The 12,212-nt window shown below is 51.6% G+C and overlaps 3 protein-coding genes across 6 annotated transcripts in view; 1 reads left to right on the top strand and 2 right to left on the bottom strand.

The window, feature by feature from the left end:
• HAS3 (hyaluronan synthase 3) overlaps nucleotides 1–8,624 on the top strand; it is a 14,038-nt gene extending 5,414 nt beyond the window's left edge. The window contains exons 2-3 of one of the 4 annotated variants that reach the window (XM_011931993.1): nucleotides 3,193–3,294; nucleotides 8,260–8,624. In XM_011931993.1, the coding sequence (XP_011787383.1) occupies nucleotides 3,193–3,294; nucleotides 8,260–8,367 (210 nt within the window). In that variant the 3' untranslated portion in view covers nucleotides 8,368–8,624. Of the gene's footprint in view, nucleotides 1–3,192; nucleotides 3,295–4,174; nucleotides 5,353–8,259 lie in introns of those variants that run through there. The other 3 variants (XM_011931991.1, XM_011931992.1, XM_011931990.1) reach the window with 3 other exon arrangements.
• Nucleotides 7,923–10,483, bottom strand: LOC105504529 (chromosome transmission fidelity protein 8 homolog). Its single transcript, XM_011931994.1, has one exon. It carries the CDS (start codon nucleotides 10,325–10,327, stop codon nucleotides 8,759–8,761), a length of 1,569 nt encoding a protein of 522 aa, XP_011787384.1. The 5' UTR covers nucleotides 10,328–10,483; the 3' UTR covers nucleotides 7,923–8,758.
• LOC105504531 (chromosome transmission fidelity protein 8 homolog) overlaps nucleotides 7,923–12,212 on the bottom strand; it is a 14,957-nt gene continuing 10,667 nt past the window's right edge. The window contains exons 2-4 of the mRNA XM_011931995.1: nucleotides 11,332–11,390; nucleotides 10,951–11,068; nucleotides 7,923–10,548 (exon numbers count right to left, since the gene is read on the bottom strand). Of these exons, the coding sequence (XP_011787385.1) occupies nucleotides 10,324–10,548; nucleotides 10,951–11,068; nucleotides 11,332–11,354 (366 nt within the window). The 5' untranslated portion in view covers nucleotides 11,355–11,390 and the 3' untranslated portion in view covers nucleotides 7,923–10,323. The remainder of the gene's footprint in view (nucleotides 10,549–10,950; nucleotides 11,069–11,331; nucleotides 11,391–12,212) is intronic.

The following is a 12,212-nucleotide window of genomic DNA, read 5'->3' as shown; positions in this document are numbered from 1 at the left end:
GGGTTTCTTCATATTGGCCAGGCTGGTCTTGAACTCCTGACCTTTCGATCTGCCTGCCTCGGCCTCCCAAAGTGCTGGGATTACCGGCGTGAGCCACCGCGCCTGGCCTTATTATTTTTTAAAGACAAAGGGTCTCACTATGTTGCCCAGGCTGGAGTGCAATGGCTGAAGGCATCATCAATATGCACTATAGCCTCGAAATCCTGGCTTTGGGCAGTCCTCCCACCTCATCCTCCCTAGTAGCCCTGACTACAGGCACATATGCCACTGTGCCCAACTCCATGTTAGCTCTTTTAATACTCATAACACTCCCAGGGAATAAGTACTATTATTCTCCACCCACAGAAGGTGAAAGTAAAGCATAGAGAAGCTAAGTAACTCGCTTCATGTCCCACGGCTAGTAGGGTGCAGAGCCGGGATTTGCGCCCAGGCTGTGCTGTCTCATGTCTGCTCTTACCCGTGATGTAGCACTGCTTCAGCAATGGCAATGTGGAGCTGAACCTCTTCATAAGAAAGCGTGGTGAAGAGCAAAAGAAACCATCCTCAAAAACTCAAAATATTCTAGTTATGGCCAAAAAGTCCCATTCCTCCTAGTGTCAAAGTCATGCCTGGGAGGTGAGATACACAGGTGTGAATGACCAGCTTCATTCTGTAGGAGCATCGGCAGGGCCGGGACCCTGACTAAACCCTACCCAGCTTCGGTCAAAGCAATCATTGACATAAGCCTGGAAACTGTACGAGGTTGGTATGGTTTCCATCTTCAAATTTAAAAACACTCAAGGGTTGAAAAGATAAAGTCCACATACTTCAGTACGAAGTAGAAACCCTAGGACCCTGGATTTCTAGGCCCGGATTTTTTTTTTTTTTTTTTTGGGGGGACACAGTTTCACTCTGTCGCCCAGGCTGGAGAGCAGTGGCATGATCTTGGCTCACTGCAACCTCCGCCTCCCAAGTTTAAGTGATTCTCCTGCCTCAGCCTCCCGAGTAGAGAAGCTGGGATTACAGGCGTGCACCACGACACCCAGCTACTTTTTGTACTTTTAGTAGAGACAGGGTTTCTCCATGTTGGTCAGGCTGGTCTTGAACTCCTGACCTCAGCTGACCAGTCTGCCTCAGCCTCCCAAAGTTCTGGGATTACAGGCATGAGCCACCGTGCCCGGCCTAAGCCAGGATTCTTGATGGCATCCACGCTGCCTCTCTTCCTGACTCTGTTCCCTGACCTTCTCCACGGCTGCCAGAGTAGGGTACTGCCCATCACTTCATCAGTGCTTGAAGGCACAGTGGCTGTCCTGCCAGCCCACCTGTGTACCAACTCAGTCGGCTGACAGCATTTGGAGTCCTCTAATACTATTTACGTTTTCTCTGGTGTACCCACCTGAAATTAGCTCACTCAGATTGCGGGTCTGGCTTTTTTGACAGTTGTCTCTGCGTGAGGGTTGATAAGTTTATCTTTTTCTGGCTTCCTAGGCCCAGGACCTCCCCAGTCATGGAGGGAGTGAGGAGAGCCTAGCAGGGTGTTTGACTGCAGTTCACTTGGGGTTGTGGGACCTTATGAAACTTTCCTGGAGACCCAAATGCTTAGGGAAGAGCCCTTGAGCCCTGGCACATGCTCAAGCCACAGGATCTAACCCGCACCCAACCCACCCCATCTCCCTTTCCTGGCCATCTGGGTTCCGGTGGATCAGCAAACAGGCTTATGCACCTGAGCTGTCTCTTTATGGCCGTAGGATCACTGCATAAGGTTGCCTTGGGCCAGAGCTAGTGAGTGCTTGCTGGATCTCAGCCTGTTTTCTAACCGCCTGCTGTGGAGGTCTCTCTCCCTCTGAGGCAGAACTCTGTCCCGGCCAGTGGGGAAACCCAGGCAGCACGAGAGCTCTTCTTCCCCTAACCTTGCTCAGTTAGAAAGACCTCCCTGGACTGAAGGAAGCAAAGCAGCATATAAAGAATGGGCTAGCGCAGGGGCAGGGAGGAGCAGTGAGACCAGCAGCAACAGCAGCAGCCCTGGGAGTCTTGGCCTGTAAGTGGAGGAGGCTCTGGGAGTCTGGCCTGAGGCTTCCTGGGCCCTTCCCAGGCACGGACCAGGATGTAAGGATGTGCCTGGTGGGGAGGTGGGAAGAAGCACATATGAGGGACTCAACCTGGTGCCAAGGCTGTTCTGATTCCCTCTTAGCCTTCTACTGCTTATCTGGCCACCTGTCCTCCAACATAGAGAAAGCTGGGTGTGGTTGTGGTGTCAAAGGCAGCCTCCTTTCCTGCAGGAATCTTACTCAGTAATTTTATTACAAGGATTTTAGGCTTCTGCAGAACAGGGTTTTGGTTTATCTATGGATTTCTTCATTGCTCTCCTAACAGTGACCACAGAGCGAATTAGGTCTGTAAACCAGTTCTTCTGGCCAATGCTTACTGGATTCTTTGTACCACTTCAGTAATTTTTTAGAAAACAGAAAAGGAGTCAGCCACTAGGGCAACTAGTGGCCTGGGTTCAACTCATATGGGACCACCTGTTAGAATCAGGCCATAAGCCTCCTAAGAGCTGGGCAGAGCTGGCCCTGGGGTCTGCCTGGAGGCAGCTGCTGCAGCTTCCATGCCTATTCAGAGCAGCTTCCAGGGGGAGCCCTCAGCCATACCGTGCCCTGGTCTGCGAGGCTCGGCCAAGGGAGTCTGTTGAGGGTGCAGAGGCCAGCAGCCTTGTTACTGGTCTCATGGAGGTGCCTTTAAGTAGGTAGTCTGGTAACCACCACTGGGCTGTGGGTTGTCCAAGGGGTCAGAGGCTGACATGGGGACCCCTGGGGTTAACTCTGGGGTCACTTAAGGCCATATGTAGCCTGTTAGTCCCGGGTTACCCTACTGTGCCTGCCATCTGATTTCAGTGACATGTTTCCCTTCTGCCGAAGGACCCCAGAGCAATCTTTTGCATCCAGTGCTAAGCACGTCTCCCTTTCCAGGCCTGGCACCTACCGTCTGCAGGGTTTCTCCCTCTCAGCCTAGTGGCTGTCAAGTCTGGCAGCTGAACACTTACTTTCATTTTACCTCTGGCACCTTCTGGTAGCGCAGATCTCTTAGCTAGAGGCTGGAAGTGAGTCACGTGAGAAGGGGTTATGTCTCTCAGGCAGTGAGCAGCCTGGCAGTGGGGTGGGAGGTGGGTGTGCAGGCCTGAGGTCAGAATGGGCTGACGGCGCACTCCCTCTGCAGGTGTGCGACTCTGACACTGTGCTGGATCCAGCCTGCACCATCGAGATGCTTCGAGTCCTGGAGGAGGATCCCCAAGTAGGGGGAGTCGGGGGAGATGTCCAAGTAAGATGAGACCAGGGCTATCTGGGGGAGGGTCTGGACTCTTTCCTAATCCAGCTGGGTGTGCCTCCTGGGAAATCTGGTGTCTTGACTGTCTAATATCTGGGGGGGGGAGGGTCTGGACTCTTTCCTAGTCCAGCTGGGTGTGCCTCCTGGGAAATGGGTACTTTCTAGTATTTGTGGGGAGGTTCTTTCCTGGCATTTTCACTGACACCAAAGGGCTCACCCCCCTCGCTGCCCAACCCCTTTCTTGCTCTTCGTCCACATGAGGGGAAGTCACTTAACAGGTATGCAGAAGAGTCTATACTGCAGGAGGGGCACAGTATTTTGAGGCCGTATATCCTAGAAGGTACTTCCTTTTTGGCTGGTGGTGCAGCAAGTAGCTCCCAAGTCAGAGCCTTGAGAAGCCCTTGCTCTTAGGGGATGGGCTGAAGAGCTCTGGTCAATACGGTAAGAATAAGGAGCCCAATCTGCCAGAGATACTGAAGCAGCCTCCCAGGTCCCCTAGTTACTTTCCAGCCACAGAAAGCTCACAACCGGTGGCTGTGGTGGTGTCTTGCATTCTTCCCAAGCCCCCTTCTCTACCACCACCACAGGCTGCCTCCTGAGACTGAAGGTGGCTTTGACTGCTAGAACCGCTTAGTGGGGAAAATCTCTGCAGATGAGATGACACAGTAGGGAGGTAGAGCTGGTGCTTGGGACAGTGATTGCGAGTGGTTAGCTCCTTTAAGCCTCAGGTTTCCCAGCTCCAAGGGAACCGATGGCCAGGTTTCTGAGCAGTGGGCCACAGAAGCCCTGGTAAGGAGGCCTCGTGGTCTCTGATGTCTGTCCTCCGGGCGTGTGTCCTTAGGTGAGGAGGCCCAGCATCTCTATTCCCTTGCAGATCCTCAACAAGTACGACTCGTGGATTTCCTTCCTGAGCAGCGTGCGGTACTGGATGGCCTTCAACGTGGAGAGGGCCTGCCAGTCCTACTTTGGCTGCGTGCAGTGTATTAGCGGCCCCTTGGGCATGTACCGCAACAGCCTCCTCCAGCAGTTCCTGGAGGACTGGTACCATCAGAAGTTCCTAGGCAGCAAGTGCAGCTTCGGGGATGACCGGCACCTCACCAACCGAGTTCTGAGCCTTGGCTACCGAACTAAGTATACTGCACGCTCCAAGTGCCTCACAGAGACCCCTACTAAGTACCTCCGGTGGCTCAACCAGCAAACCCGCTGGAGCAAGTCTTACTTCCGGGAGTGGCTCTACAACTCTCTGTGGTTCCATAAGCACCACCTCTGGATGACCTACGAGTCAGTGGTCACAGGTTTCTTCCCCTTCTTCCTCATCGCCACGGTCATACAGCTTTTCTACCGGGGCCGCATCTGGAACATTCTCCTCTTCCTGCTGACGGTGCAGCTGGTGGGCATTATCAAGGCCACCTATGCCTGCTTCCTTCGGGGCAATGCAGAGATGATCTTCATGTCCCTCTACTCCCTCCTCTATATGTCCAGCCTTCTGCCGGCCAAGATCTTTGCCATTGCTACCATCAACAAGTCTGGCTGGGGCACCTCTGGCCGAAAAACCATTGTGGTGAACTTCATCGGCCTCATTCCTGTGTCCATCTGGGTGGCAGTTCTCCTGGGAGGGCTGGCCTACACAGCTTATTGCCAGGACCTGTTCAGTGAGACGGAGCTAGCCTTCCTTGTCTCTGGGGCTATCCTGTACGGCTGCTACTGGGTGGCTCTCCTCATGCTGTATCTGGCCATCATTGCCCGGCGATGTGGGAAGAAGCCGGAGCAGTATAGCTTGGCTTTTGCTGAGGTGTGACATGGCCCCCAAGCAGAGCGGGTAAAGTGCAATGGGTGAGGGAGGGAAGGGAATGGAAAAGACGGGGTGGGAGGGAGGAGGGAGTGCTGTGTTTGAGTCTCTTAATGGTCCAAAGGACAAATCTAAAAGGCAAAGAATGGTGATGTAGTATGGCCTGGCAGCTCTGTTTAGAGGGGGCAACACTGATCCCCCTAGGTGCAGGGCTGCAGGGGATTCTGTGTTTTCAGATTGCCTGTCTGCTTGCATCTGCACATCCGAGCGCGAGATGGGGTTTCTGACAGCGACCTAAGGGCCCGGGAAGGGCCAGAATCTGCCAAGGCCCTTGTCCCAGGGTGGGGCCGATGGAACCCAAGGTAGAGGGAGCCAGCGGTCCGCTCTCCCCCTGGGCTCCAGAGGGCACTCAGAAGTGCGCTAAACCAAGTAAGTCCCATTCAGTGGCAACTTGTGATAGGTACCTGAGTGATGGCCACCTGTGGAAAGAGGTTCTCCCAGCTCATCTGAACACAACCAGAGGTGGCAGGAGAATTTCTACTGAGCGAGCTGGGCCGGTTAGTGTATGTCACCCCCACCCCACCCCTAAGTAGTCATCAATGCAATAAGATTGCGCCTGAGATACAAGGCCCAGAAGCCTGATCTTTGGGCATCAGAAAACAGGGTCCAGGAATGGTGCTTTATGTGAGATACCCCACTCCACATCAACATTCCAGGGATGAGCCAAACCAGCAGGGAGTTAGCACTGAACTGCTTTTAAAAGTGTACATTAAAAAGGAAAGTGCCAGGAGGAACAGAGAGATTGTGGTGGGGCTAAAGGAGGCCATAAGCTATACAGAGGCCTTGGGTGTTCCACCTGGAAATTGCTCAGACGTCTAGATGGGTTCTTAGCTTGTCTGTGATCTCTGCTGGGGAGATAAAAAGATTAAGCCCCAACATGTTCAGAAAAGAAGTGAAGTTTTGGGTATTTTAACCTATATACTCCTGAATTCCTCTCAAATTCAGCTCTGATCTGAGGCTAAGACACACTCCTCACTTCACTTTTTTCAAAGGCATATTTTTTGAGGTAACACTGCAGTCACCTACCCTCATCATCATGGGTAAGTTTTTCAAGGTGGCAATTGGGGCGGAGCCTGGGCTCTTATAGAACCCTCAGCAGGAGGCAAGCGTGTTCTCAGCACATATGGGAACTATGAGGAGCCTCTGATCAAATTGGCTACAATCTTGGAGCTGCTTGGACAGATTCCTTGGCAGCCGGGTTAGCATGTGTGACTTTCAGGCTACTGTTCTTGACAATCATCTCTAATGGAAAGCTTTTCGGTGTTCCCAAAGTGAACTTGCAAATCCAAAATGGTTATCTTTGAGAACATCCATTCTCCTCAGTGGCTTCTCCAGGCAGTTCTTACAGCCCAGTTGTGACAGTCACTGCATTTGCTTGCTTCTTTCCAGAAACCAAACTAGGAGATGAAACTGGTTCCTACATCCTAAGGTTGCTTTCTCTCTCATGCCTCCTGAGGCTGTTTTTGGCTGTTTTCCCTCTGCTGCTTTTGGGGAATGAGGGAAGCCATTTTCCAGTGACTTGCAATCCAGGCTGTTCTCGGTGTTGGAGTTTAAACCTGGGATCCTGACTAAGCCTTTGACTTAGGGGTTGCTGGCTTGCCCTCCAAATGTCCTTTCTCAGAGGCCAGCTAACCCGTGCAGAACCAGCACGGAGGTGGACAGCAGACGAGAGGGCGAGCCTCAAGTGTACCCAGGTGCTTCCTACAAAGACACAAGGTGTGCTCTGAGCCACAGATGGGCAAACCGTGGTGCTTTCCTTCATCTCCTATGAACTCAAGGGTTTCCAGGTGTAGCTAACAGTTGCCACATCACACAGACCTCGAGTTTCTGGTAAGACTGCTGGTTGACATCAGACTCAACCCATGAAGGCTGGAAGGCAGCAGGCATTTGCTAAGGCAGCTGATCCAGGCAATCGTTCTGCTGGCCAAGAAGTAAACTATTTTGAGCATTAGAATGGAGGAAATCCGGTCAGCCAAGTGCAGAGTTCAGACTTCGCTAAGGGCTTGTTTTTCTTCAGCATTTACTTGAAGATTAATGTAGGATGTCAGGCTCTCCTGGCTGTCCTACCATCAGCTCTGCCTTGCACTGTGGTCATCAACTTTCCTCAAATCAAAAATAGGCAGGTACAGGTAGTGGGCTCACAACGTTTGACCTCGACTGGTTTTTCTAAGTTATTTTGTACATTTTTCAGCAGCAAAACCAAACTGGGTCTTCAGCTTTATCCCCGTTTCTTGCAAGGGAAGAGCCTTTATACAATTGGACGCATTTTGGTTTTTCCTCATTGAGAATTCTAATCCTCTTTTGTATTGTTTCTACAATAATTTGTAAACATATTTATTTTTACTTTTTTTTTTTAATTTTCAGGTCAGGTTTTTTATACTGCACTTATTTGTCAAAATAAAGATTCTCACATATGCTGGTTATCTCGGAACTACTACTTCTTTGTACTTAATGAAAGCTAGCTCTTTATTCCAGTTCCCAAAGAGGGACTTAAAATACAAAGTTTAGTCAGGTATGACTCAAGACCTGGACAATGTCCATCCTGGTAACTACACCCATGGGGGCTTAACTTTTAGTGTAGAGAGAGGGTCTTTGGTGAAATAACTGGCAGATGAAGGGGCCCCTGCTAAGGCTAAAAAACCAAAGCTTGCTTCCTCTTGAAGCATAAGCATTTTAACCAACATGATGTAAGAAAGACTGGAGCCAAGCTGAAACAATGAAAAGCAAACTTCCTTCCCTAAGAAACAGGTAACAAAACACAGTGACACTAGCAGCCCTCTCATCCCATTTATTAAAGAAACAGTAAGAAAAGATACAATGCAGGAAAACCACCATCCTTGCACACCAGGCTGAACAAAGCACAGTGATTTCTTCCCTTCATCCCCCACCCCCACCCCCACCCATTCCCATATTCCCATCCACATCAGTTTAAACTTTGAGGTTCTTTGATTGGGAGTACCAGTGAAGAGGGCGTTGGATGAGTAGAGGGGCCTTAAATCTGGCCACCTCTAAGTCCCAGGAGAAGGGAGCTGCAGGCCCAGTCAGTCAAGCAGAAACTGCATTCAGTAGGTCTTTGAAGTGGTTGTCCATCTCCCTGTTCTGTGTTCAAGCCCCCAGCGAAAGGTATGGCAGTAGAGGATGACCAGGTCCAAGCTGCCCAGGTCAGAGCTACGGAAGCATGGTCCGTTCACCAACGCCACGTTTCTAGAGAGCAGTGAGCTGATTCTCCAATGGTGAGCAGGGGACTACATGTGAACTGGGACCTGCAGGCCAATGTATCCCTGAGGAAAAGTCCACAAGAACAATTCAAGAAACTGGTAAGAAACAATGGGCAGAAAGCTGTGGGACGAAAGCACAGCAGGCTTCTGGGAGGCTGGAGATCCTTTCTCTCAAGGCCAGGATTATTCCCACCTGCCACAGTTCACATGCCACAAATAACATCTCACCTTCAGTCAAGAAAAACGCAGAGGAAAAAGATGGCTCACTTGAACTTGAGCCCCAGCTATGTTCTTCAGACTGTAGCTCCACAACTACCCTTTTACCTAAGACAGCCCCTGCCGAGAACCACAGTGCCTAGAAACCAAGGTGGTCCTGGAGGGAAAACGGTGTTTAAGGGGGTAACATTCCATTTGGGTACATTGTAGCCATTGGACCCCCTGGTCTGGGGAAAGCAGCTGGGTTTGTGCCAGGGAGGCTCCCCACTCTAGGAAATGGGACGAAACTCTTGCCTGCAGGGCCATTCATCCTTGGAAAGGAAGCTGGGTTGAGACCGAGGGTCCCAGTTGGCCTTGCGAAAGGAGCCGGGTTGATACCCACAGGGCCAACTGGAGAAGGGCCCAGATGCCCGGCAGCTGGCCTGGGGAAAGTAACTTGACCAGGGCCTAATGGGCCAGTAGACCTTGGGAGGGTAGTTGGACTTGGACCCTGCAGGCCAGCGGCCCTTGGGAAATTAGCTGGGTTGGGGCCAAGTGGCCCAGAGGCTCTTGGGAAAATGGTTGGATTTGAGCCCTGGAGGCCAGCAGACCTTTGGAAGGTAGCTGGGTTTGATGCCAATGTGCCAGAAGACTGAGAAAAGGCAGATGAACCTGCTCCCCTGGGAAAAGAATTGGCATTTACCCCCATGGGGCCACCCGGCCTTGAGAAATGAGCTGAATTAGGGCCTATGGGGCCAGGAGCCCTTGACATGGGAGATGGATTTGGCCCTGGAAGGCCAATTCCCCGAGAGCCAGGACCCGAGTTTGGGCCCATGGGCCCAGGTACTCTTGCCATGGAGGATGGGCTTGTGCCCATGTTTCCAGAAGCCTGTGAGAAAGAAGCTGAATTTGCTCCTAAAAGACCGGCTGCTCTTAGAATGGGGGCAAGATCGAGGCCTTGAGGTCCAGCCATTCTTAAGTTAAGACCAGATCCTGTGCCCAAGAGGCCACCTGCTCTGGCATCTAGATTAGGGCCCGGGCCCAGGCCACTTGGTCTTGGGTTGGGCCCAAGGCCTGGGCCTGGAAACACACTTGACCTGGGGGCAGGGTTTGTCCCTAAAAAGCCTGATCTCAGATTGGGGTTTGGTCCTGGGCCCAGGCCAACTGGCCTAGGATTGGGAGGACCATTCCCAGAGGTCAACAGAACACCTGCTCTCAGGTTAGGTCCAGATCCAGGGCCTATGGGACCACCAGTTCTGGGGTCAGGACCTGCTCCTAGGAGACCACCTGCTCTTGGGTTGGACATAGGACCTGGTCCTGGGAGACCCCCTAACCTGGGGTTAGACAGAGGCCCTGGGCCTGGCAGAGCCCCTGTCCTAGGGTTTAGGGTGGGGCCTGGGCCTGGCCCCAAGAGGCCACCAGGCCTTGGGAAAGAAACTGCACCTGTGCCAGTGGGATTCATCCCTCTTGGAAAAGCAGCCATACTTGGGTCACGAGCACCAGCTGGGAAAGGTGCTGGATTTGAAGCCAATGAGCCTGATGAAGCTGGAAAAGGAGATGGGTTCCTTGGAAATGGGGCCAGATTTCCACCAAGAGAACCAGCCGCCATAAGGAAGGGATCCGAGTTCACACCCAGTGGGTGGCCTGCGTTGAGAACAGGAGCCCCCTGTGGTCCCAGGGAACCGTCGAGCCGTCCTCGAGGTGGCAGCGGAGCACGAGTCCAAGGAGTTGGCCGCTCTCTAGGGAAAATCCGAGGTTCTTTCATACTTTCTTGGGGACGTTGGTGATAATGGGCTTGGGGCGGGTTTTGAAAAGGATCTTGTCTTTGATGAGTGCTGTCACCAGGTACCGGGTGCCAGTCTCGCGGCCAAGCTCATCACAGTACTGATCCCCAGGAGTGTGTTTGACAAGGACTGCGAAAGGTTTCTCCAAGTGGATGATTTTCCCATACAGGATGTGATGGCCCACGATCAGCACAGGGGTTCCCTTCGGCAGAACAAAAACGAGATTCCTGAGGTTCGGGGCAAGGCCATGACACTCAGGCGCCTCCTAAAGCTGCTTCTGGCAGGCTCTGCTGGCACCTCCACTCCCTGATTTGGCTCTGCCATCGTGGAGCAGCCACACTGGACCACCCACCCATGTGCCATTTTTACTTTCTAGCCCCACATAAGATAATTTCCACTTTCAGAAATGTGAGCTTTCCAGATTCCCCAAAATTAAATTTCCCTGCTACTGCAGAGGTAGGGGGAGAACAAGCAGAGAGCATCGCAGATTAGCTAGACCTTGAATAACAAACCTGAGGCAGTCCTCACTCTGGGTCCTGGGAGCACCACCTTGGTGTAGCTTGCTTTCCTGAGGCATTAGGCAGGGAAAGAAAAGCCCCCTCACCTCAGTGGTGTAATGTAGGTCTCCCAGGAGGTTTCCAGCTAATCCAGTGCTGTAGCGAGCCTCGATCTCCCCCTGTAGCTCCATCAGCACCCATTCTGCCAGGCCTCCAGCCCTCGCACTGCAAGCAAAGGGCTGGCGGTTACAATATTTTTGAGGGGTGAAGGATAAATAGTGTCCTCACACCACCATTCGAGGCCCAAAGGACCTCTTCGTTGGGTCAAGTTCTTGGGAAACTGGGCAGTGCTAGGCACAGAACTAGAGATCAGAAGGCAAGGATTTGTGCAAGATGCACCTAAGGACCCTGATTCTTCCAGACACATGCCACACCTCTATAGCCCTCATCATTTCAAGCCAAATTTTAAAATCTCAAAATGTACTCACCTGGAAACAACAATTTGTACCATGAGCCTTCTGTCTTTAAAAAAGCAAGTGAAAACAAGCTGTAGAGAAAAAAGAAAAAGAGATTTAGCGTAACAATAATGACAACTAATGCAACCTCCACCTCCTCGGTTCAACAGATTCTCCTGCCTCAGCCTCCTGAGTAGCTGGGAATACAGGCACCTGCCACTATGGCCAGCTAAATTTTTGTATTTTTAGTAGAGATGAGGTTTCACCATGTTGGCCAGGCTGGTCTCGAACTCCTGACCTCGTGATTCACCCGCCTCGGCCTCCCAAAGTGCTGGGATTACAGGCGTCAGCCACCGTGCCTGGCCAACAACTAATATTTATTACTTACTGTGTGCTAAGTACTTTTCTAAGTGCTTTAGACACATTTTATCTTGTTCCTCTATCAATGCCGTAAGTGGGAAGTGTTCTTTTACCAATATCGTACACATGAGATAAGGTTGCTTAAGATCACCAATGGTTAACTGTATGTGCAAAACTAATCAAGATCACATAGCTACTAAGGCAATGATGATATGAACCTAACACATAACACTGCAAAGACCATACTCTTTTTGCTCACTATGCTAACGTGCCTTTCTCAAGGATTTTTTTTTTCTTCTTTTTTTGAGACCAAGTCTTGCTTTGTCACCAGATCTGAAGTGCAGTGGCGCAATCTCGGCTAACTGCAACCTCTGCTTCCCGGATTCAAGCATTCCTCCTGCCTCAGCCTCCCGAGTATCTGGGATTACAGGCGCCCACCACCACACCCAGCTAATTTTCTTTTTTTTTGAGAGGGAGTCTCACTCTGTCACCCAGGCTGGAGTGCAGTGGCATGATCTCAGGTCACTGCAACCTCCACCTCCCGGGTTCAAGCG

Source organism: Colobus angolensis, unplaced genomic scaffold (assembly GCF_000951035.1).
Source record: "Colobus angolensis palliatus isolate OR3802 unplaced genomic scaffold, Cang.pa_1.0 Scaffold93, whole genome shotgun sequence".
NCBI classification, from domain to species: domain Eukaryota; kingdom Metazoa; phylum Chordata; class Mammalia; order Primates; family Cercopithecidae; genus Colobus; species Colobus angolensis.
The sequence above is the reverse complement of the archived record's forward strand: the minus strand, read 5'-3'. Positions and strand labels throughout refer to the sequence as shown.

Excerpts from the sequence above, each read along its gene's own strand:
- LOC105504529 (XM_011931994.1), bottom strand. The coding sequence starts at position 10,327 with ATGAAAGAACCTCGGATTTTCCCTAGAGAGCGGCCAACTCCTTGGACT.